This window comes from Anolis sagrei, chromosome 3 (assembly GCF_037176765.1).
Source record: "Anolis sagrei isolate rAnoSag1 chromosome 3, rAnoSag1.mat, whole genome shotgun sequence".
In the NCBI taxonomy this organism is placed as follows: domain Eukaryota; kingdom Metazoa; phylum Chordata; class Lepidosauria; order Squamata; family Dactyloidae; genus Anolis; species Anolis sagrei.
Genome location: NC_090023.1, coordinates 102,255,433 through 102,280,630, shown reverse-complemented (window position 1 = coordinate 102,280,630; position 25,198 = coordinate 102,255,433). Strand labels below are relative to the sequence as shown.

Below are 25,198 nucleotides of genomic sequence, written 5' to 3'. Positions count from 1 at the left end.
TTTGCCCCCTCAGCCTCTTAAAAGGAATGGAAAGGAAAGAAAGGGTCTGAGGCTGTTAGGAATTGTGGAAGTCCAAAACACCAGGAGGGGCGAAGTTGGCCCAGGCCTGAATAGATTCTCTTTGCCTCTCAGGGCTTGCAGAAATGGTGCCTTTCAAACTGGACTGCAGCAAGCAGGGGGAGATGGGCAGGTCAGGCAGAACTACTCTTTTCCCAGTTGAGGCGATCGTTTCAGTTTCCACAGCTGTGACCACCTGTTCCAACCAATCAAACTGAAGGACTCCAGGCGGGAGGGTGGGGCTTATCCAGAGGCAGCGGCTCCTGATTGGCCAGCTTGCCTCCGCGAGCGCTGGACAAAGCAACGGCTGAAGTGGGAGCGCGTGCGAAGGTAGGCAGCGTGCCAGAACTTGAGGGAAGGGGCTCATTGTGTGAAGGAGAAGCAGCCGTTACTCTTCCCCATCCCTTCAAGCCCGCCCCTCCCTTGTGCGCGTGAGGGTTTGATTGACAGCGGCTGTCCCTCGCGCCTGTCTTTTTCCCCCCTGAAGCGTTGCTTGGGAGACTCTGGCTTCCAGAACACACACACACACACACAGAGAGAAGGCATGGCTGCTGTGGGTTTGGGGGAGCTGTTCTCCCAAAGAGTAAAGTTTCTTCGCCTTCATCCATAAAATGCCCCACGTTCATGTGTGTAGGGCAGGCCCTCCCACTTCCACCATAGAAAGCAGCACATGCTTGCCAAATACTCACTTTGATTTTGCTGCCAAGTGCTTAGAAAGCTAGTTCTTATCTGTGATAACACTAAAATTAGGCCACTGTGACGCATTTCTGCGAATCTGGTTTAACAAGTCAGCTCCTCATACACGAATTCTACATAAAAAAAAATGCAGTAATATGTATTTATTTATTTGTGATATTTATAACCCGCTTTTCTCAGCCATACGGCGAGGCGAGTTACAGATTGGCACAATTTGATGTCAGGCATTCATAAAAGTGCCGTTCAAAACAATCAACATTACAATATAAAATACAAATAAAACCTGTTAAAGCATATAATCATCGGTGTCATCTTGTTAAAAACGATATCCAGTAACATCGTCTGGCCATTCCATGTTCATCATTCATAGTTCCGTGTTATCTATTCCTCTGCATTCTCAAAAGCTTGCTCAAAGAGCCAGATCTTTACTTTTTTTCAGAAGGCCAGGAGGGAGGGGGCCAATCTAATATTCCTGGGAAGGGAGTTCCATAGCCGGGGGGCCACCACTGTGAAGACTCTGTACCTCGTCTCTGCCAATGACACTTGCGAGGTAGGTGGGATCGAGAGCAGGGCCTCCCCAGATGATCTTTAGCTCCTAGATGGTTCATAGGAGGAGATACATTCAGACAGGTAAGCCGGGCTGCAATCATTTAGGGCTTTATAGGCTAAAGCCAGCACTTTGAATTGTGCTCGGTAGCAAATTGGCAGCCAGTGGAGCTGATGCAAGAGGGTTCCTTGAGTGCCACTCCTGTAGTAACCTGGCTGCCACCCTTTGGATCATTTGAAGCTTCCGAACAGTGTTCAAAGGCAACCCCACGTAGGGCGCATTGCAGTAATCTATTTGGGATGTAACAAGAGCATGGACCACCGTGGCCAAGTCAGACTTCCCAAGGTATGGGTGCTGCTGGTGCACAAGTTTTAACTGTGCAAATGCTCTCCTGGTCACCGCCGAAACTTGGCGTTCCAAGCTCAGCGATGAGTCCAGGGTCACTCACAAGCTGCGAACCTGTGTCTTCAGGGGGAGTGTAACCTCGTCTGACATAGGCTGTAACCCTATGCCTTGTTATTATACCAATAATAATAATAATGTCTACAGAAGGCATGGGCAGACTTGGGCCCTCCAGCTGTTTTGGACTTCAACTCCCATCATTCCTAACAGCCTCAAGCCCTTTCCTTTTCCCCCTGAGCCACTTAAGTGGCTGGGAGTTGAAGTCCAAAATGGTGGGAGTTGAAGTCCAAAACACCTGAAGGACCCACATTTGCCATTGAGTACCAGGGGAATGATTGCAGGAATAGCAGATTATAAGTAAAATGACGTAATACAATACACATTTTCTGCCAAAGTTACCACATAACAGCTACCTGACAAATAGAGCAATTTAATTAGTACAAGTACACCCAGGCATTCACATCTATTTCTATATCTATATCTATATCTGTATCTGTATATATATAATAAAGAAGAGTGTTTGTATGGGAAGGACAGAGGTGCGGAGGGCGGAAGGTGTATGTGCCAGCATTCTGATTGGCTGCCGCTGTGGTGCTATTTGCATATGGTCTCTGATTGGCCAGCTTCAATAGGAGCCCCTGGTGGAGAAGAGGGTTCATGGCAGAAACGGGGCATGACAGAAAGAAATTTGCATATGGTCTCTGATTGGCCAGCCTCAAATGCAAGATTCCAAGATGAGAAAGAGAGGAAAGGAAAGGCCAAAGGGGTCAGAACACTCCCAATACAGACCGAAATAGGCACACAGTGCCCCCATCACCCACTCTACATCCTACTGCAGTTTGGAGGAGGATGAACCATGGATGATGGGACTTGCAGTACCACCACTCACATTCTGAGACCGCTGTTAACCATATCCAATGACTGAACAGGACCAAACTTCGCACAGAGACCTCTCATGACCCACTTTACGTCCTGGTGTGGTTTGGCCGGGGATGGACCGTGGATTATGGGACTTGCAGTACCATTGCTCAATTCTTCAGACCACTGCAACCCTCATCCAATCTATCTATGTATATAATAAAAGTCAAAACTTGTATGCGGAGGACAAAAGTGTGGCGGGAGGAGTATGTGCCAGCGTTCTGATTGGCTGCCGCTGTGGTGCTATTTGCATATGGTCTCTGATTGGCCAGATTCAATAGGAGCCCCTGGTGGAGAAAAGAGTTCATGGCAGAAACGGGGACATGAGAAGGAAATTTGCATATGGTCTCTGATTGGCCAGCCTCAATTCCAAGATTCCGAGATGACAAAGAGAGGAAAGGAAAAGGCCAGAGGGGGCTGAGTCAGACAATTACCAATACAGACCAGATTTAGCACACAGAGCCTGCAAGACCCACTCTACATCCTACTGCAGTTTGGAGGAGGATGAACCATGGATGATGGGACTTGCAGTACCATCATTCACATTCTGAGACCGCTGTTAACCTCATCCAATGACCGATCAGGACCAAACTTGGCACATAGACCTCTCATGACCCACTTTACGTCCTGGTGTGGTTTGGCCGGGGATGGACCATGGATTATGGGACTTGCAGTACCTTTGCTCAATTCTTGAGACCACTGCAACCCCCATCAATTATCGATAAAGACCAAACTTGGCACACTGAGTCTTCATGACACACTCTACATCCTGGTGCAAGTTGGAGGAGGATGCACCATGGATGATGGGACTTGCAATACCTGAACTTCCTTCCTAAGACCATTACAACTGCCAACAATGATGCATCAGGGCCACAATTCAGACAGAGAGCCCGCATGACCCACTCTACATCCTGGTGCAGTTTGGAAGAATTTGTAAATGGATGATGGGACTTGCAGTCACTTCACTCACTTCCTGAGACCACTGAGACCCTCGCCAATGACTGATCAAGACCAAACTTGGCACACATAGTCCCTATTGCCCACTCTACATCCTGGTGCACTTTCGAGGAGGACAGATCATGGATGATGGGACTTCAAGTACCTCCACTCCCTTCCCAAGACTGCTGCAACCCTCATCTAATGTCCGATCAAGACCAAACTTGGCACACATAGCACCCATGACCCACTCTACATCCCAATGCTGTTTGAAGGAGGACGGACGATGGATGATGGGACTCCAAGTACCTTCACTCACTCCCTGAAACCACAGCGACACTTATACAAATACCAATAAAGACCAAACTTGGCACAGAGAGCCCCCTTGGCCAACTCAACATTCGAATGAGGTTTGGGGGAGAACAGACTATGGATGATGGGACTTCAAGTACCTCCACTCACATCCCAAGACTTCTGCAACAGTCATCCAATGACCAATCAAGATCAAACCTACCACACAGAGCCCCCATGACCCACTCTGCATCCTGCTGCAGTTTGAAGGAAGATGGACTTTGGATGATGGGACTTGCAGTACCTTCACTCACTTACTGAAACCACTGCCACCCTCATCCAATGACTGATAAAGACCAAACTTGGCACACAGAGCCCCCATGACCCACTCTATATACTGCTGCTGTTTGGAGGAGGGTTGACCATGGATGATGGGACTTCAAGTACCTTCACTCACTTCCTGAAAACAATGCAACCATCATCCAATGACCAATAAAGACCAAACTTGGCATAGAGAACCACCATTACCCACTTTCTCTAATAACCCGGGCAGCGCCGGGTCCCCAAGCTAGTTACCAATAAATACCAAACTTGGCACACTGAGTCTCCATGACGCACTCTACATCCAGGTGCAGTTTGAAGGAGGATGCACCATGGACGATGGGAATTGCAATACCTGCACTCCCTTCATAAGACCATTACAACTGCCAACGATGATGGATCAGGACCACAATTCACACAGAGACCCAGCATGACCCAATCTACATCCTGGTGTGGTTTGGAAGAATTTAACAATGGATGATGGGACGTGCAGTCACTTCACTCACTTCCTGAGACCACTGAGACCCTCGCCAATGACTTATCAAGACTAAACTTGGCACATGGAGCTTCAATGACCCACTCTACATCCTGGAGCAGTTTGGAGGACGACAGACCATGGATGATGGGTCTTCAAGTACCTCCACTACCCAAGACTGCTGCAAAACTCATCTAATGACCAATCAAGACCAAAGTTAGCACACAGAGCCCCCATGACCCACTCTACATCCTGCTGCAGTTTTGGAGAAGGGTGGACCATGGATGATGGAACTTCCAGTACCTTCACTCACATTCTGAGACCTCTGCAAACCTCATCCAATGACGGATCAAGACCAAACTTGCCATATAGACCTCTCATGACCCACATTATGTCCTGGTGTTGTTTGGAAAACTTTGGAGATGGATGATGGGACTTGCAGTACCTTTGCTCACTTCCTGAGACCACTGAGACCCTCGCCAATGACTAATCAAGACTACACTTGGCACATGGAGCTCCAATGACCCACTCTACATCCTGGTGCAGTTTGGAGGAGGACAGATGATGGGACTACAAGTACCTCCACTCCCTTTCAAAGATTCCTGCAACCCTCTTCTAATGACCAATCAAGACCACACTTGGCACACAGAGCCCCCATGATCCACTCTACATCCTGCTGCAGTTTGAAAGGGGATGGACTTTGGATGATGGGACTTTCACTACCTTCACTCACTTACTGACACCACTGCCACCCTCATCTAATGACTGATAAAGACCAAACTTGGCACACAGAGCCCCCATGACCCACTCTATATCCTGCTGCTGTTTGTAGGATGGGCCATGGATGATGGGACTTCAAGTACCTTCACTCACTTCCTGAAAATAATGCAGCCGTTATCCAAAGACCAATAAATACCAAACTTGGCATACAGAACCGCCATTACCCACTTTCTCTAATAACCCGGGCAACGCCGGGTCCCCAAGCTAGTACATATAATAAAAGTCAAAACTTGTATGTGGTGGATGTGTGGCGGTGCGACGGGAGGAGTATGTGCCAGCATTTTGATTGGCCAGCCTGAAAGTTCCAACATTCGGATTGGCTGCCGCAGTGGTGCTATTTGCATACGGTCTCTGATTGGCCAGCTTCAAGAGGAGCCCCTGGTGGAGAAAAGAGTTCATGGAAGAAACGGGGACATGAGAAGGAAATTTGCATATGGTCTCTGATTGGCCAGCCTCATACCCAACATTCCGAGATGACAAAGAGAGGAAAGGAAAGGCCAAAGGGGGCTGGGTCAGAACACTCCCAATACAGACCGAAATAGGCACACAGAGCCCCCATCACCCACTCTACATCCTACTGCAGTTTGGAGGAGGATGAACCATGGATGATGGGACTTGCGGTACCATCACTCACGTTCTGAGACCGCTGTTAACCTCATCCAATGACTGATCAGGACCAAACTTGGCACATAGACCTCACATGCCCCACTTTATGTCCTGGTGTGGTTTGGCCGGGGATGGAGCATGGATTATGGGACTTGCAGTACCTTTGCTCAATTCTTGAGACCACTGCAACCCTCATGCAATTACCGATAAAGACCAAACTTGGCACACTGAGTCTCCATGACGCACTCTACATCCTGGTGCGGTTTGGGGGAGGATGCACCATGGACGATGAGACTTGCAATACCTGCACCCCCTTCCTGAGACCATTACAACTGCCAACAGTGATGGATCAGGATCACAATTCGCACAGAGAGCCCACATGACCCACTCTACATCCTGGTGCAGTTTGGAAAAATATGGAAATGGATGATGGGACTTGAAGTCACTTCACTCACTTCCTAAGACCACTGAGACCCTCGCCAATGACTGATCAAGACCAAACTTGGCACACAGAGTCCCCATGACCCACTCTACATCCTGGTGCACGTTTGAGGAGGACAGACCATGGATGATGGGACTTGAAGTACCTCCACTCTCTTCCCAAGACTGCTGCAACCCTCATCTAATGTCCAAACAAAACCAAACTTGGCACACAGAGCCCCCATGACCCACTCTACATCCTAATACGGTTTGGAGTAGGGCATGCCATGGATGATGGGACTTGAAGTACCTCTACTCGCTTTCCGAGACTGCTGCAACCCTCAACAATGATTGAACAACACCAAACTTGGCACATAGACCTCTCATGACCCACTTTATGCCCTGGTGAGGTTTGACTGTGGATCGTGCATGGATTATGGGACTTGTAGTACCTTCGCTCAATTCCTGAGACCACTGCAAAACATCATCCAATTTCCGATAAGGACCAAACTTGGCACACTGGGTCTCCATGATGCACTCTACATCCTGGTACGGTTTGGAGGATGATGCACCATGGACAATGGGACTTAGAGTACCTTCACTCAGTGAAACCACTGAGACCCTCATCCAATGACTGATGAAGACCAAACTTGGCACACAGAGCCCCCATGGCCAACTCAACATTCTGGTGAGGTTTGGGGGAGAACAGACTATGGACGATGGGATTTCAAGGACCTCCACTCACTTCCCAAGACTGCTGCAACCCTCATCTAATGACCAATCAAGACCAAACTTGGCACACAGAGCCCCCATGAGAGACTCAACATCCTGGTGCTGTTTGGAGGAGGACGGACAATGGATGATGGAACTTGCAGTACCTTCACTTACTTCCTGAAACCACAGTGACATTCATCCAAATACCAATAAATACCAAACTTGGCACAGAGAGCCCCCATGGCCAACTCAACATTCTGGTGATGTTTGAAGGAGACTATGGATGATGGGACTTGCAGTACCTTAACTCACTTTCTGAGACTGCTGTGACCCTCATCCAATGACTGATCAAGACCAAACTTCTCCATCCTGGTGCAGTTTGGAGGATGATGGGACTCACAGTACCTTCACTAACTTCCTGAGACCACTGCGAGCCATATAAATAACTGATAAAGACCAACCTTGATACACAATTCCTTTCTCAAATAACCCGGGCAGCGCCGGGTCCCCAAGCTAGTATATAATAAAGAAGAGTGTTTGTATCGGACAGAGGAAGGGCGGCGGGTGGTGTATGTGGCAGCGTTCTGATTGGCTGCTGCTGTGGTGCTATTTGCATATGGTCTCTGATTGGCCAGCTTCAATAGGAGCCCCTGGTGGAGAAGAGGGTTCATGGCAGAAACGGGGCATGACAGAAGGAAATTTGCTTATGGTCTCTGATTGGCCAGCCTCAAATGCAAGATTCCGAGATGAGAAAGAGAGGAAAGGAAAGGCCGGGGGCTGGGTCAGAACACTCCCAATAGAGACGAAACTTGGCACACAGAGCCCCCATCACCCACTCTACATCCTACTGCAGTTTGGAGGAGGATGAACCATGGATGATGGGACTTGCAGTACAACCACTCACATTCTGAGACCGCTGTTAACCTCATCCAATGACTGATCAGGACCAAACTTCACACATAGACCTCTCATGACCCACTTTACGTCCTGGTGTGGTTTGGCCGGGGATGGACCGTGGATTATGGGACTTGCAGGACCATTGCTCAATTCTTGAGACCACTGCAACCCTCATCCAATTACCAATAAATACCAAACTTGGCACACTGAGTCTCCATGACGCATTCTACATCCAAGTGCAGTTTGAAGGAGGATGCACCATGGACGATGGGAATTGCAATACCTGCACTCCCTTCCTAAGACCATTACAACTGCCAACGATGATGGATCAGCACCACAATTTACACAGAGACCCTGCATGACCCACTCTACATCCTGGTGCGGTTTGGAAGAATTTAACAATGGATGATGGGACTTGCAGTCACTTCACTCACTTCCTGAGACCACTGAGACCCTCGCCAATGACTCATCAAGACTAAACTTGGCACATGGAGCTTCAATGACCCACTCTACATCCTGGAGCAGTTTGGAGGACGACAGAGAATAGATGATGGGACTTCAAGTACCTACACTACCCAAGACTGCTGCAAAACTCATCTAATTACCAATCAAGAACAAAGTTGGCACACAGAGCCCCCATGACCCACTCTACATCCTGCTGCAGTTTTGGAGAAGGGTGGACCATGGATGATGGAACTTCCAGTACCTTCACTCACATTCTGAGACCTCTGCAAACCTCATCCAATGACGGATCAAGACCAAACTTGGCACTTAGAACTCTCATGACCCACGTTACGTCCTGGTGTTGTTTGGAAAACTTTGGAGATGGATGATGGGACTTGCAGTACCTTTGCTCACTTCCTGAGACCACTGAGACCCTCGCCAATGACTAATCAAGACTACACTTGGCACATGGAGCTCCAATGACCCACTCTACATCCTGGTGCAGTTTGGAGGAGGACAGACCATGGATGATGGGACTTCAAGTACCTCCACTCCCTTCCGAAGATTGCTGCAACTCTCTTCTAATGACCAATCAAGACCACACTTGGCACACAGAGCCCCCATGATCCACTCTACATCCTGCTGCAGTTTGAAAGAGGATGGACTTTGGATGATGGGACTTGCACTACCTTCACTCACTTACTGACACCACTGCCACCCTCATCTAATGACTGATAAAGACCAAACTTGGCACACAGAGCCCCCATGACCCACTCTATATCCTGCTGCTGTTTGTAGGAGGATGGGCCATGGATGATGGGACTTCAAGTACCTTCACTCACTTCCTAAAAATGATGCAGCCGTTATCCAAAGACCAATAAAGACCAAACTTGGCATACAGAACCGCCATTACCCACTTTCTCTAATAACCCGGGCAACGCCGGGTCCCCAAGCTAGTATATAATAAAAGTCAAAGTTTGTATGCGACGTAGGGCAGAGGTAGGTAGGATGTAGGGCGGACGTGTTTGGCAGCTTTCTGATTGGCTGCCACTGTGGTGCTATTTGCATATGGTCTCTGATTGGCCAGCTTCAATAGGAGCCCCTGGTGGAGAAAAGAGTTCATGGCAGAAACGGGGACATGAGAAGGAAATTTGCATATGGTCTCTGATTGGCCAGCCTCAGTTCCAAGATTCCGAGATGACTAAGAGAGGAAAGGAAAAGGCCAGAGGGGGCTGGGTCAGAAAATTACCAATACAGACCACACTTGGCACACAGAGCCCCCATGACCCACTCTACATCCTACTGCAGTTTGGAGGAGGATGAACCATGGATGATGGGACTTGCAGTACCATCACTCACATTCTGAGACTGCTGTTAACCTCATCCAATGACTGATCAGGACCAAACTTGGCACATAGACCTCTCATGACCCACTTTACGGCCTTGTGTGGTTTGGCGGGGAATGGACCATGGATTATGGGACTTGCAGTACCTTTGCTCAATTCTTGAGACCACTGCAACCCTCATGCAATTACCAATAAAGACCAAACTTGGCACACTTAGTTTCCATGACCCACTCTACATCCTGGTGCAGCTTGGAGGAGGATGCACCATGGATGATGGGACTTGCAATACCTGCACTCCCTTCCTAAATCCATTATAACTGCCAACAATGATGGATCAGGACCACAATTTACACAGAGAGGCCGCATAACCCACTCTACTTCCTGGTGCGGTTTGGAAGAATTTGACAATGGATGATGGGACTTGCAGTCACTTCACTCACTTCCTGAGACCACTGAGACCCTTGCCAATGACTGATCAAGACCAAACTTGGCACACAGAGTCCCCATGACTCACTCTACATCCTGGTGTACTTGCGAGGAGGACAGACCATGGATGATAGGACTTCAAGTACCTCCACTCTCTTCCCAAGACTGCTGCAACCCTCATCTAATGTCCGAACAAAACCAAACTTGGCACACAGAGCCCCCATGACCCACTCTACATCCTACTGCGGTTTGGAGTAGGGCATACCATGGATGATGGGACTTGCAGTACCTTCACTCACTTACTGACACCACTGCCACCCTCATCTAATGACTGATAAAGACCAAACTTGGCACACAGAGCCCCCATGACCCACTCTATATCCTGCTGCTGTTTGTAGGAGGATGGGCCATGGATGATGGGACTTCAAGTACCTTCACTCACTGCCTGAAAATAATGCAGGCGTTATCCAAAGACCAATAAAGACCAAACTTGGCATACAGAACCACCATTACCCACTTTCTCTAATAACCCGGGCAACGCCGGGTCCCCAAGCTAGTATATAATAAAGAAGAGTGTTTGTTTGTATAGGACAGAGGGCGGACAGAGGGCGGACAGAGGGCGGAAGGGGTATGTGGCAGCGTTCTGATTGGCCAGCCTGAAACTTCCAACATTCGGATTGGCTGCCACAGTGGTGCTATTTGCATATGGTCTCTGATTGGCCAGCTTCAATAGGAGCCCCTGGTGGAGAAGAGGGTTCATGGCAGAAACGGGGACATGAGAAGGAAATTTGCATATGGTCTCTGATTGGCCAGCCTCATTTCCAACATTCCGAGATGACAAAGAGAGGAAAGGAAAGGCCAAAGGGGGCTGGGTCAGAACACTCCCAATACAGACCGAAATAGGCACACAGAGCCCCCATCACCCACTCTACATCCTACTGCAGTTTGGAGGAGGATGAACCATGGATGATGGGACTTGCAGTACAACCACTCACATTCTGAGACCGCTGTTAACCTCATCCAATGACTAATCAGGACCAAACTTCACACATAGACCTCTCATGACCCACTGTACATCCTGGTGTGGTTTGGCCGGGGATGGACCGTGGATTATGGGACTTGCAGTACCATTGCTCAATTCTTCAGACCACTGCAACCCTCATCCAATTACCGGTAAATACCAAACTTGGCACACTGAGTCTCCATGACACACTCTACATCCAGGTGCAGTTTGAAGGAGGATGCACCATGGACGATGGGACTTACAATACCTAAACTCCCTTCCTAAGACCATTACAACTGCCAACAATGATGGAACAGGACCACAATTTACACTGAGAGCCTGCATGACCCACTCTACATCCTGGTGCGGTTTGGAAGAATTTGGCAATGGATGATGGGACTTGCAATCATTTCACTCACTTCCTGAGATCACTGCGACCCTCGCCAATGACTGATCAAGACCAAACTTGGCAAGCAGAGTCCCCATGACCCACTCTACATCCTGGTGCACTTTCGAGGAGGACAGACCATGGATGATGGGACTTGAAGTACCTCCACTCCCTTCCCAAGACTCCTGCAACCCTCATCTAATGTCCAAACAAAACCAAACTTGGCACACAGAGCCCCCATGACCCACTCTACATCCTAATACGGTTTGGAGTAGGGCATGCCATGGATGATGGGACTTGAAGTACCTCTACTCGCTTTCCGAGACTGCTGCAACCCTCAACAATGATTGAACAACACCAAACTTGGCACATAGACCTCTCATGACCCACTTTATGCCCTGGTGAGGTTTGACTGTGGATCGTGCATGGATTTTGGGACTTGCAGTACCTTCGCTCAATTCCTGAGACCACTGCAAAACATCATCCAATTTCCGATAAGGACCAAACTTGGCACACTGGGTCTCCATGATGCACTCTACATCCTGGTACGGTTTGGAGGATGATGCACCATGGACAATGGGACTTAGAGTACCTTCACTCAGTGAAACCACTGAGACCCTCATCCAATGACTGATGAAGACCAAACTTGGCACACAGAGCCCCCATGGCCAACTCAACATTCTGGTGAGGTTTGGGAGAGAACAGACTATGGATGATGGGACTTCAAGTACCTCCACTCACTTCCTAAGACTGGTGCAACCCTCATGTAATGACCAATCAAGACCAAACTTGGCACACAGAGCCCCCATGAGTGACTCTACATCTTGGTGCTGTTTGGAGGAGGACGGACAATGGATGATGGGACTTGCAGTACCTTCACTCACTTCCTGAAACCACAGTGACACTCATCCAAATACCAAGAAAGACCAAACTTGGCACAGAGAGCCCCCATGGCCAACTCAACATTCTGGTGATGTTTGAGGGAGACTATGGATTATGGGACTTGCAGTACCTTCACCCATGTTCTGAGACTGCTGTGATCCTCATCCAATGACTGATCAAGACAAAACTTAGCACACAGAGCCCCCATGACCCACTTTACGTCCTGCTGCAGTTTGAAAGGGGATGGACTTTGGGTGATGGGACTTGCAGTACCTTCACTCACTTACTGACACCACTGCCACCCTCATCTAATGACTGATAAAGACCAAACTTGGCACACAGAGCCCCCATGACCCACTCTATATCCTGCTGCTATTTGTAGGAGGGTGGGCCATGGATGATGGGACTTCAAGTACCTTCACTCACTTCCTGAAAATAATGCAGCCGTTATTCAAAGACCAATAAAGACCAAACTTGGCATACAGAACCGCCATTACCCACTTTCTCTAATAACCCGGGCATCGCCGGGTCCCCAAGCTAGTATATATATATATATCAGTCAGTAGCCTTTATTTCGGTCAACAAACCATCGGCTAAGTCAAGTGAAAGTAGAATGATGAAATACGACATTTAAGTAATTAATAACATAACATTTGTCTTATGATTAATGAAAACAAATATCACCATTCACTATTGGTTGAATGACTGTCTTTATAATCTAAAACAGGAACTGATTGCCATTTAATAATAACACAAACACACACACACACACACACATAGAGAGAGAGAGGCAGGGGGAAAGAGATTGCAAGAGTACTTTAATACATGCTTTTCTTTCCCACCTAAATGTGATCGAGGCATTACACAGCATGGGACCAACAACACAAAGCTAGGAATTTCAATCATGGCCACTCATTCATGTAGTAATTTGGTATTTGAGAAAACTCTTTTATTTCAAAACAAGATACAGCCGTCCTTATGCTCTTGCTGAATTTCTAATAATGCAGAGTAAATGCTAAATTTCTTCTAGTTGTACAGATGGAATGCCTGAAAGAATCCATAACAGTACAATCTCTTTCATACCTTAGTTGGAATTAAACTTGTGGTGTACTTTCCATTGCATCTACACCTTCTTATTAAATAGTAATCATGATGGTGACAATGAACAGAGACTAAGCTTAGGGCTTTGTGTGTGTATCTAGGCATGAGCAAACTTAGGCCCTCCAAGCAGGCCCGTAGCCAGGATTTCATTTCGGGGAGGGGGCTGATTTTTTTCAGGGGGGGTTCGGGGGGGGGGGCTGAGTTTGGGGGGGGGGCTGAGTCTGAGTGAAAGAGGGTCTAGCCTAGCAAATCTTTTGTATCATTACCCCAATACCCCCATGTATATGGGATATATTGAGTATGGTGATCAGATTACGATATGAATAAACATAACAGTTTAAATAATGCACCAGTAAGGCCTTTTCGCGAACCACCATGAGAATTTTGGGGGGGGGGGGGCTGAAGCCCCTCAAGCCCCCCCCCCCCCCCCCGGCTACATGCCTGCCTCCAAGTGTTTTGGACTTCAACTCCCACAATTCCTAACAGCCTAACTGATGGGCATGTTGGCTTTTAAGAATTGTGGGAGTTGAAGTCCAAAATTCCTGGAGGGCTGAAGTTTGCCCATGCCTAGATATACACAGCATTGTTTGGGGGTCAGAGAGGGCCACTCCCCCCCCCCCCCCCCCCGTTTTCTCCCTTCTCCAGCTCTGAGAAGATCTACTCCACAGCAAGTCTTTTTGGACATACTTTCTTTGTAGCTCATACACTTTCTCCCTCTCTTTGTTCTTTCTTTCTTCCCTTGCTTTACCTCATACAGCTTCCCTCCTCTTCTTTCCTTCCTTCTTTCCTTCCTTTCACCACCCTTTTTTTTTCTTTCATCCCACCCTCCATACTTTCTTCCCTTCCTCCTTTCATCCTTTCTTTCTTCCCTTCCTTTCTTTCCCATTCCTTTTCCCTTTCCTCCCCTCCCCTTGTACCCTTCCTCCTTTCCTTTCTCTTCCTTACCTCCTATTTCTTCCTTCCCCCTTCCTTCCTTCTGTCTCCCTCCCTTTCTTTCCCTTATTTCCCCTTTCTTTCTTGCTTTCTTTTCCTTCATAAACATGCCACAAAGCAGCAGCCAAGCCGCTTCACTTTCTTTCCCAGTGTCATCACTAAGAGCCATATCACCTACCCAAAGCCAATCCTTCACCTAGCTACAGACAATCTGCTTTCTTCTTTTCTTCCCCTCAGCTCTGGACCTGAAGGAGGTATTTTCATTCAAGTCCCTCAATTATTTTAAGTGGGACAATGAAGAGTAAGTCTGCCTTGTCTGATTCAGATACATCAAGCCATGTAGGAGTCTTTGATATACAACTGGGCAAACATACACATATACTTTTGCTTTTAAATCTATGGAAAATATGTATGTCTTCTATATGTATCATCCCACAGGATGTTAAAATATCTGGGCATTCCCTGGGCAACATCCTTGCAGACTACCAATTCTCTCACATCAGAAGCGACTTGCAGTTTCTCAAGTCATCCTGACATGAAAAAAAATGTATATACTGATGGACATGGTGACATATTGCTGATGGACATGCCAATAACTGTTCTGCATTCAGCCTATTGGAAAGAAGGCTATTGTTGGCCATGATCCTGTTGTTGCTCTAAGCTGAGGACGGGGAAAGAAAATGAGGCCATGGAGCTTGAAATAAGTCAGATTTCTCCATCTACATTTCTGCTACCATTTTTTTACTATGGGATCGAGGAGCATGGCATTGTTGAACTAGATCTTATTAGCATGTAGCTTTACTCCTCTGCTCACTTGTCCCTTCATTTGATACACAGGTTGTCTTTTTAAATTATTAATGCCACTTTTTCGCAGGTATTTCCAGAATGAAGAAGTTTCTGCTGGTTGATGTTGACCCGGGTGTTGATGATGCTGTAGCGCTAATGATAGCTCTAGAATCTCCAGATGTTGAAGTTCTTGGGATAACTTGCTGTTACGGAAACAGTCAGTTGCAAAATACATCTAGAAATGCACTCCGTGTGTTACATGTTTGTAATAAACTGGAGGTAAACTTCTCCTAATGAGTAATATTCAAAATATATTTCATGTTATTATCATGTGGGGCTTAAATAGTTAGCAATTGACATCTTGATATTGCCCATATATGTTTGTGTTTCTACATGTAATGCCAGTATGGCTGTACCAATGACTGGTTCACTTTTTAAAAAGGAACTCATATATGATACAATGTATCTAAGATATTACAATCTCTCCTATAGAATGATGCCACATTATAATAAATGTTACTCATTCTTCAGGAGTCTAATATAAAATTTTGAATATGGGTTCTCTTATATTTTCAAACACTGAATCTGACAGAGCTGAAGAATACATTTTAGCCCACTCCATCTCTGTAATTTCTTTTGACATCAAGAAATTCTAGCCTCTGATTGAGTGTGGAACTTTTCTTCAATTAGCAGACAAAGTTGTGTCACTAAACAGTAAAGCTGTGTTACAAATTTCTCTGACACAACAGTCCATATTTTGTAAGAGCTCTTGAGTTTCTTGATATTGTAGCTAACCTTTCTACTAACTCTAGTATTTGCTCTGTAACAATAGTTTAACATATTTTTTTAAATTTCAGTTTCTCCCTTGTTATCAGTTTACCCTGATGTAAAAAGATCTTTAAGTCTAAAAACTTGTTTAGCCTTCCATTGTTTAAACTGTTCTATTCTGTCCTCTATATGCATTTTTTCTAAAGCTGTAATATGTGCTATTGGAGAACGTGGAAATGCTGATATATATATATATATATATATATATATATATATATATATATATGCGCCCATTTTATACCATATGTTAATTGTATCCCTTAAAAAGGTTATGATATATTAAAAATGTTTGACATTGGTCACTTCACAGACTGTCAACACACTTCCATAGATTCATCTCTTTCTGTTTCCACAGGGGAACTATTCCCTCTTATAAGACGCACCATTGTGTCAAATTAAAATATTCAAATGTATGCATAAACAAAGTGCAGCTAACCCAACCTTTTTCTTAAACTAAACCCTGATTTGATCTTGAAAATCATAGTTTTTTTTTCCTTTGTAGAAATATAATTATGAGGATTGTAATTGACTGACATTAAAACATTTTCTATTGATATACTATCTTTTATAGATTCCAGTTTATTCTGGAGCTTCTGCTTCCATACTTGGTGAGCCATTGGTGGATACATTCTATTATGGAAAAGATGGTTTCGGTGATGTTCCAGATCTACATTCTCCAAGTTTAGACCTTCTGCAGAAAGAACATGCTGTACTTGCAATACTAAGAATAGTCAATGAGCGACCAGGTCAGGTGAGATGACATGGTCACTCTGTAAAAGCCAAATTTTATTGTAAGTGATGGTGTGGAGATCCTCTTCAGGTGTTCACTCCTGAATTTTTTTAGTCACAAATCCAAATACATATGTGAAGTTTGTTTTCAAAAAGTACTAATTTTTTTTTTAAAAAAAACCTGAATTATGGGTGGCAGCATGTTGTTGACTAGGAGTACAGATCAAAATTATCAAGATGTATCAAATATCTTTGGTACAGGGCTTGGAAATTGCATTTTATAGCAAAAGAATGCATATTTTCCATATTTTTTATTCCTGTATTCCTCCATTCCTGTTCAAATACATTCTACCTGCAGTCCACCTTTAGAGCCAACTTTTAGGTTGTATTAAAGATGAGCTGTGTTTGGGAGTGCAAGGAAGATAATGTTTTCATCCATTATAATCAAATACTGATTTTAAAACAATCTGATGGGAATAAGAAAACAGCAATATTCTGACCACTGACTGGGTGGATGCTCTAAGGGTAGTGGCAGGGAGCACCCTTGGAAGATGAGCAGATACACTGTATTTTAATTTATTTTAAACAAGGCAACTCTAACCAGGCTTAATTGTGGACATGGTATTAATATCCAAGATCCCAGTATTAATGTTCTGGGTAGTGTAATATTAATTGTACTGTAATTTGAGCCAGGAACTTACCAAGTCCTGCTTGTGTGGTTGTATTATACAGTCTTTTAACTTAGCAAAAGAAAATTGACTACAGTCTGTACTTTATCTGTAACAATAACTTGATCCTAGGAAATGACACTTATAGAGTGGTGTTCGTACTGAGCATTATCATGACTATTTTATAGGTTTCTCTGGTTGCTGTTGGACCCTTGACAAATTTAGCACTGGCAGTGAAAATGGATCCAGACCTTCCTAAAAAACTTAAAAATGTGTTCATCATGGGAGGAAATATTGAAGGTAAGTGATCAGAAGAAGCCTGTTAAGAACCCCCGCCTCTGTTTTGATCAGTTCACAAATGAGGTGTATTGCAAGCCAAGTCTCCCTTATTTGGAAAGCCAAAATCTGAAATTTCCAAAAGCTGAAACTTTGTGCTGTCTGCCATTCCCTACTGACTTTGGGGAAAGTTGCACATTCAGTGCCAACTCCTAAACTTTTTCTTGAGTTGCTCCTATTGAGGGGAGAGGACATGTGTCAAACTCAAGGCCTGCCATGTCATTTTATGTGGCCTGTGGGGTCTGGACGCTTGTGGATGCTTTGACTGCACTGAGAGTGTGCTGAATGCGGATCTCCTCTCGCAGGTGGGGCTGAAATACCTGGATTAATTTCTGGTGGACACAGCATGTGAGGCAGGTGGAGGCCTTTCCCTTCTCTTCTTCAGGGTCTGGGCAGCCTTTCTCCTGAGGGGCTGGAGCTGGGCCTGTGGTGATTGTATTTAAAAAGGCATGCCCATGTCTGGTCCAGTCCCTTCCTAACTGAGCCGGAATACAATAGCCCTCAATTTGTGGCACAAAATAGGAAAGGAATTTTGAAGAAGAGTGACTCCCTGCACTTTGCTTTTCCTCACAGAGGATCTGAGGGATATTGGAATACATGGGGTATGAACCAATCTTGATAATTAGTGGGTGGCTTTCATGTGGGAGGTATTTTAGGCTTTCAGTACCAGACAACATAGTTTAATTTTTCTATTCCATTTGTTTTATGGGGTGCTGTACTGCATGTTAAACATTATTCTTTGAGTTGCCAGGTCTTTATGTAAGCCATCTTGGGTCCCATGATGGGAGAATGGTGGCATTATATCTATATCTACATCTACACACACACACACACATGGCTTTCAGTGCCAAGGCAGCATAGTTACATTTATACAGTATTACAATTACAACTGACCTTTTGAAGGCAACCATAAGGCTGATGTGGCACTTGGTGAAAATGAGCTTGACATCCCTATCGTAGATGTTCCAGTGCTCACTTTCTCCCTGGCCAATGGCAGTACGCAGCCGATATCCTGGAAATGAACTACAAGGTCAAGTGAGGAGTGGTCCCCTTGGCTACTGTTTATTTCTAGCTTGGAGGGAATGAAAAAGACTCGGGATGGGGAGTGATTTTCCTTTCCATCCTTGGATACTTTGCTTAATGGCATGAAGTCTCTGAAAATATTTTCCTTGAGGAAAAACTTAGCTCCCTTTCCCTGAATCACTGTGTATATACAAATACAGGTGCAGACAGGTTTTATAGGTTTGTTCTTAAGTTGAAATTGTATGTCAATCAGAACAGGTACATTTTTAAGTATACCCTCAGTCAAATGTGTGTGAGTGTCTCTGTGTGTGTGTGAGAGAGAGAATTATAGAGATTTAGCTTTTAATAGCATAGGAGTTAACGCCCTATGCTGTTGGAGCCCCTGATCAGAGGATTTCACCTCTCTTTCTGTCCCCGTGATAACTGGATTTTTGGGGGAAAAAGGTTTGTTGTTGAAATAAGAGTGGGCGATCAAGCTTCAGTTGAGACACTTTTGCCCCATGATAACTCTTTCAGGATTGAATTTCCCTTCCTAGAGGTACATTTTTCTCACTTCCTGTTGTCTCAGCCCCTTTCTTAACTATGAGTTGTTTGTAAGTCAAATGTTTGTAATTTGGGGTCTGTGTGTATTCTAAAAGCAAAATAAATAAATATCAAATTAAAAATCCTCTCTGCCCCCAAGCATTTCAGATTATAAAGAACCTTAACATCCTTAGAATGCTACTGTGTATTCATATATCTGTGATTTATATACAGTGAGGTCTATCTGAGTATTTATTATGTTTTAACATATGGTTAAGCAGTAGAATTATGAGAAATCTAGCTGACTAATTGCTGAATGAATGCAGCGTGCTTTTATTTTTTACATAAATTGATTAGTCTGATGGCATTTGAGCAGTTGTATCCTGTAAACATGTACTTTAAAGTAAATAAGTTTTTAACTGGAGGGTTTTTTTTGTTTTTGTTTTTGGCCAGGTTAGTGTATATAAAATTGCAGTCTAATTTAGATACCAGGTGGAGTGAGATAAATAACTAAGACAAAATCATTAAGGCAGGAAAAGTTATGTAAATGCACAGCTGGCGTTTTCTTTGAAGTATGCTCATTAGAAAGTCCTATTTCTGAAGAGGCAAGTCATTTTAAACATAGATTGTTTGTTTGAGAGTGGAAGCTCTTTTAGAAGGGAAACGTTCAAAGGAACCTCCAACTATAGGCAATCATACAAAATACAATTACTATCAGTGTTGTTACTCACACATACATTATTTAGTTTGTGTTCTATATGCTCTTGAAATGGTGGAGCTGCCATTTCATGCCTTGCTTGGGTATGAAAGGGGAAAATGCCACTCAGGTAAATAATAACATATATTTTGATACAATTTATATGCTTAGAAGTTGATAGAGCCAGTGAGGGAGAAGGTAGAGATTATTTTGTATCTCACCTTTTGATCTTCAAAATGTCCTTAGAAGTGCCTTGCATCCATACAAATATCTACATATACATACATTATTATATGTTTAGAAATGGGCATGATGTTCCATATTTATGCAGATAATGTGTTATATATGAAGTAGACCTGAGAAGAAAAGTGACTTATTTGTATCTTTTAGGAAAAGGAAATGATACAGTCTCTGCAGAGTTCAATTTTGCATCTGATCCAGAAGCTGCTTACATTGTCTTAAATGAGTACACGTGCCCAGTTTATATTGCAACATGGGAGGTCATAAACGCCTTTCCGTTATCCTGGGTAAGATACTTGCTGTCTCACAATCACTCTCCTGTAAACTTACAGGATGTTGCTGTAAAGGTCAGATAATATATGGGCAGACATTTAAATCAGTGCTAATCAGAATGATGGTCTATGGACTGAAGCTTCTTTTGTGAGTTACTGCTTGCCACTTCGTTGCAGAACGCCAGAAAAGAATAAAAGAAAGAGTTGCTGGTTGTGATAGTCCCTTTACCCAGATTGGTTCCAAAACTCCAACTCCTACCCATTAGACTCCCTTGTTCTCCCAATCATTCCCTTGATGGATTGGGTTATTGGGCCTCACAATGATCTCCTTAAACCTCATTACATGATTTTTGTCCTCTTTTCTTAAGCTGTTCTTGGGATATTCAAATGAAAACAATTATTGTGTGATACACACACACACTGTTTATAATACAAAGAGCTTGGGGGAATTATGGTAGTGTGGCGAGTTGTTGTGAAGATAAGATGGGAAACAGGAAAAATTATGGATGTATCTTCACAAAAATCCTTTGAGGTTGATTAGCCAGAGAGGGAACAATTGGCCACATGTCTAGCAATGAGCTTTATAGTTGAACTAGCTTAGGTACCCAGCAATGCCCTGGTTAGGTATTTTAAACATTAGAAATAATTATTGTTTGGTTTTGGATGTTATGAATTGAGCCAGTAGAAAATGCATAAAAATGTGGGTGAATTACAACTCCCAGCATCCTGGGCTAACCACCCCCCCCCCCTCAAATCCACCAGTATGCAAGTTGGTCATGGTGGGTATGTGCACCAAGTTTGGTCCAGATCTATCCTTGGTGGAGTTCACAGTGCTCTCTGAATGTGAGTGGACTGTAACTCCTATCATACAGGGTCAATTCCCCCAAACACCTCCAATGTTTTCTGTTAGTCATGGTGGGTATGTGTGCCATGTTCAGTATAGATCCATCATGGGTTAGGTTCAGAGTGCTCTTTGATTGTGGGAGAACTATAATTGCTGTTGTTCTCTGTCATTTCCTTCCCAAATGCCACGAATTCTTAAAGTTGGTCATGATGGGTCTGTGTGGCAAGTCTGGTCCAGATCCATCGCTGATGGGACTCATAATGCTCTCTGGAAGTGGGAGCCATCTTGAAAAATAGACAGACTGACTGATAAATACATACATACAATAATAATTTCACTTATATATATAAAGATGGAGATTTCAACTTGGGTCTAACCCAGGAATTGTCACTAATTTATCCTCCCATCATTCTCTAATAGTTTTTGATGTTTCCTTCCAAAAGTATTTTTTTATCACTGATGTCTCTAAAATTTCCCTAAAACATAATTTTTCTTATTTATTTATTTTCTTATGATGATTTAGCATAGAACAATATTGACACACAACTTTGGAAAAATCTGTCTGTCTTGACATAAGAGGGTTCTACTCTGCCATATAATGCAATTTAAATGGCATTATATGATAATTGTAGTATATAATTAATAAACAACATTTCCTCTGGGGAATTTGTCCTTGTAGGTCTTTAATATTTAATCTTCATTGGATATATGCTGACTTATTTATAATATTGGATAATGGCCCTCAACATAAGGATGAAAACACAGTTAGCAGTTGCTAATATTTCTTTAAGAGACCTGGTCACATACTTAAAATGTTGCAATTAAGTACTTTGTAAATGTTGGGAGGTGAAGTTTGATGATATTTTATTCATGTTATTTAACTTTTTAAAATTTTGTTGTCATTTGAATTGACTATTCAAATTTTCAAACTGTGTTGTGTCCTTAATTCTACATAAAAATATTCCCAATTATTCAAACGAGTATCAATTCTTACTCATTGAAAAGTTGTCTCGGTGGAATGTTACTAATTCTGACAGCAATATTACTTGAGCTAAAACTCCTGTATATTTATCCCAAGTTTGCACTTTAAGTTCAAATTCAATGTTTTTTACTTTTCAGAATTTCTATCATCAATGGATTAATCAAAATACTGAGAAAGCCAAGTTTTTGAAGAAAATCCATGCTCATTGTATAACAAAGGGTGAACATAAACCAGGCTTTGTTTCTTGTGATTCTTATGCTGTGGCTGCTGCAATTGATGATAACTTTATCACAGAAGTCACCTCAGTTGGTGTCACTGTTGAGCTCAGAGGTTCCCTGACCAGAGGGATGATGGTCGTGGACTGGACTGACAAACTGAAAAAGAAACACAAAGTTTTTATCATGAGAAAATGTGATCTCAAGAAATTGGAGGCACTTTTCTTGGCTGCTGTGAAATAGAAATGGGACTCCTAAGTGAAAATCCATCCTAACTTAGACATCTATTGGGATGGGAATACTGATCTTTGGCTATAGTTGCAACCGTTGAAACAGTATTTCATGCAAGAGAAACAATGTTAGCCTGGAAAAGGTTGCCACTGCCATAATTCCATTAATGCTAATCCTCTCTTAATTACAGTCTGTTAGCATCTCTGAAAAAATTGAGTTTGAATCTAAACCTTACAGAGAAAATAATCATCATCATCATCATCATCATACTCATACTCGAGCTCGACTTGAGATTTTGTGATATGAAATCTATCCTATATATCTCGTTTGCTATGACATACTGTGTTTTTGTGTCAGTAAAATAATAATAATAATAATAATAATAATAATAATAATCTTTATATATACCCTGCCACCATCCCCCCAAAGGAACTCAGGGTGGCTAACAAGAGGCCAAGCCCAAGGATTACAATACAGCAAGGTAAAATACAACAGCACATAATAATAACAAAATGAAATGCAAATAGTAGCAAATGCACAATAAACAAACACAAAATAAAACAGTGGATGAATAAAAACACAGTGGGTGGGCCAAATGCACAGGATAAAATTGATAAAACCCATGAAAATTTCTTTTATGCTTACTTTCTATAATGAAACTAACATTAATAGTTAAGCAATTACTCAAATCCGTTAGATAACATGATTTTATTTATTCCATGAATTAACCTACCGAGATAGTAGGTTAATTCACAGAATAAATTAAATCATGTTATCTAATAGATTTGAGTAATTGCTTAGCTATCAGTGTTAGGGAGCCCTCGGTGGCACAGTGGGTTAAACTGATGAACTGCTGAGCTTGTTGACCAAAAGATTGCAGGTTCGAATCCGGGGAGCGGCGTGAGCTTCCACTGTCAGCCCCAGCTTCTGCCAACCTAATAGTAACAGCGCTCCATGTAGTCATGCCAGCCGCATGATCTTGGAGGCATCTTTGTACAACGCTGGCTCTTTGGCTTAGAAATGGAGATGAGTGCCAACCCCCAGAGTCAGACATGACTGAGCTTAATATCAGGGGGAAACCTTTACCTTTACCTACCAGTGTTAGTTTCATTATAGAAAGCAAGCATCAAGAGAAATTCTGATGGGGCACTCAGGGAATATACTGAAATCCACTATGTATCTACTGGATTCAGCCCAGAGAAAAATTAAGCACACTTTTGCTTTTTTCTTGTAGTGGACTACAATTTCCATTAGACGTACCAGTTAATTACCATAAGCCTATTTTATGTGTTAAATACATTAATCACAGTTAGCTTAAGTCAAGAACAAATTGGTTAGTAACTTCCAAAACTTACATAGATGTTTTATGTCAAAAGGGAAACAGTTTATCACTGTAACAAAAGAAAGGTGCCACTATAATATTTTTTCTACAACAGTAATTATTTTAAGTATTGCCAAATAATGTGTTTCTGCATTCCAAAGTTACAGAATTACAGTGCTGAATTATTCTCTTTGTGTTAAATGTTAAAAATATAAAATAAAATATTATTTGTTAAGATTCAAAATCCATACAGAAAACTTACCAGGTTCTTAGACATACTGGACGTTCTCCAGACTGAACATGGGCATCGTCATAAGATGGTTTTTAGGGTATGGGCTCAAGGTTAAAAGAAGGAAAAGATGACTGTGCTGTCATGGTATTTCTTGTAGCTTTGAATCTTTGCTTTCAAGAGTCAAAGCTAGGCATCTCCTGCTATACCTGGCCAATAAGAAAAGTAAGTGTGCATACTCACAGGAGCAATGGGAAGCCAAAGACTGAACTTTTCTATCTTTTTCTCACTTAGGAATTTGTCATGTGCAGTGACTTGTAAAATCGATTTGTTTCTACATGACATACTTTGATCCCTTTGGGTAGGTATCTCCTTGTTAAAAAAGCTTTCTTATTCAACATTCTGCAAACTCAAAACATTTAATATCAGAAAGGCCGGGCGGTCCTTCCACTTAGTTGAACCTGCATGGCAAACTGAAACAACAACAAAGGATCTCAATTTTTAAAAAGGCTCAGCTGAAATGGAGAAAAACCATAATTGTCTATGGAAAAACCTGACTTTCCCTGCTTCCAATAGCCTCCCATAAAAGCCTCTGGAAGGTCCAAGGCTCATTCTTCCTTTATCTTCACATTTCCAAATGTTATATCAGGCTGAAAACAGCAACAGGGGGAGAAATACCAGTGAAATAGCCA

At 43.4% G+C, this 25,198-nt stretch overlaps 1 protein-coding gene across 1 annotated transcript; it reads left to right on the top strand.

The window, feature by feature from the left end:
- Positions 1 to 325: 325 nt before the first annotated feature.
- LOC132771599 (nucleoside hydrolase-like) lies at positions 326 to 24,490 on the top strand. The gene is made up of 6 exons (XM_060769796.2): positions 326 to 387; positions 15,458 to 15,648; positions 16,769 to 16,948; positions 17,783 to 17,894; positions 20,563 to 20,699; positions 22,648 to 24,490. The coding sequence occupies exons 2-6, from the start codon at positions 15,469 to 15,471 to the stop codon at positions 22,966 to 22,968; spliced, it is 930 nt and encodes a 309-aa protein (XP_060625779.1). The 5' UTR covers positions 326 to 387; positions 15,458 to 15,468; the 3' UTR covers positions 22,969 to 24,490.
- Positions 24,491 to 25,198: the final 708 nt, after the last annotated feature.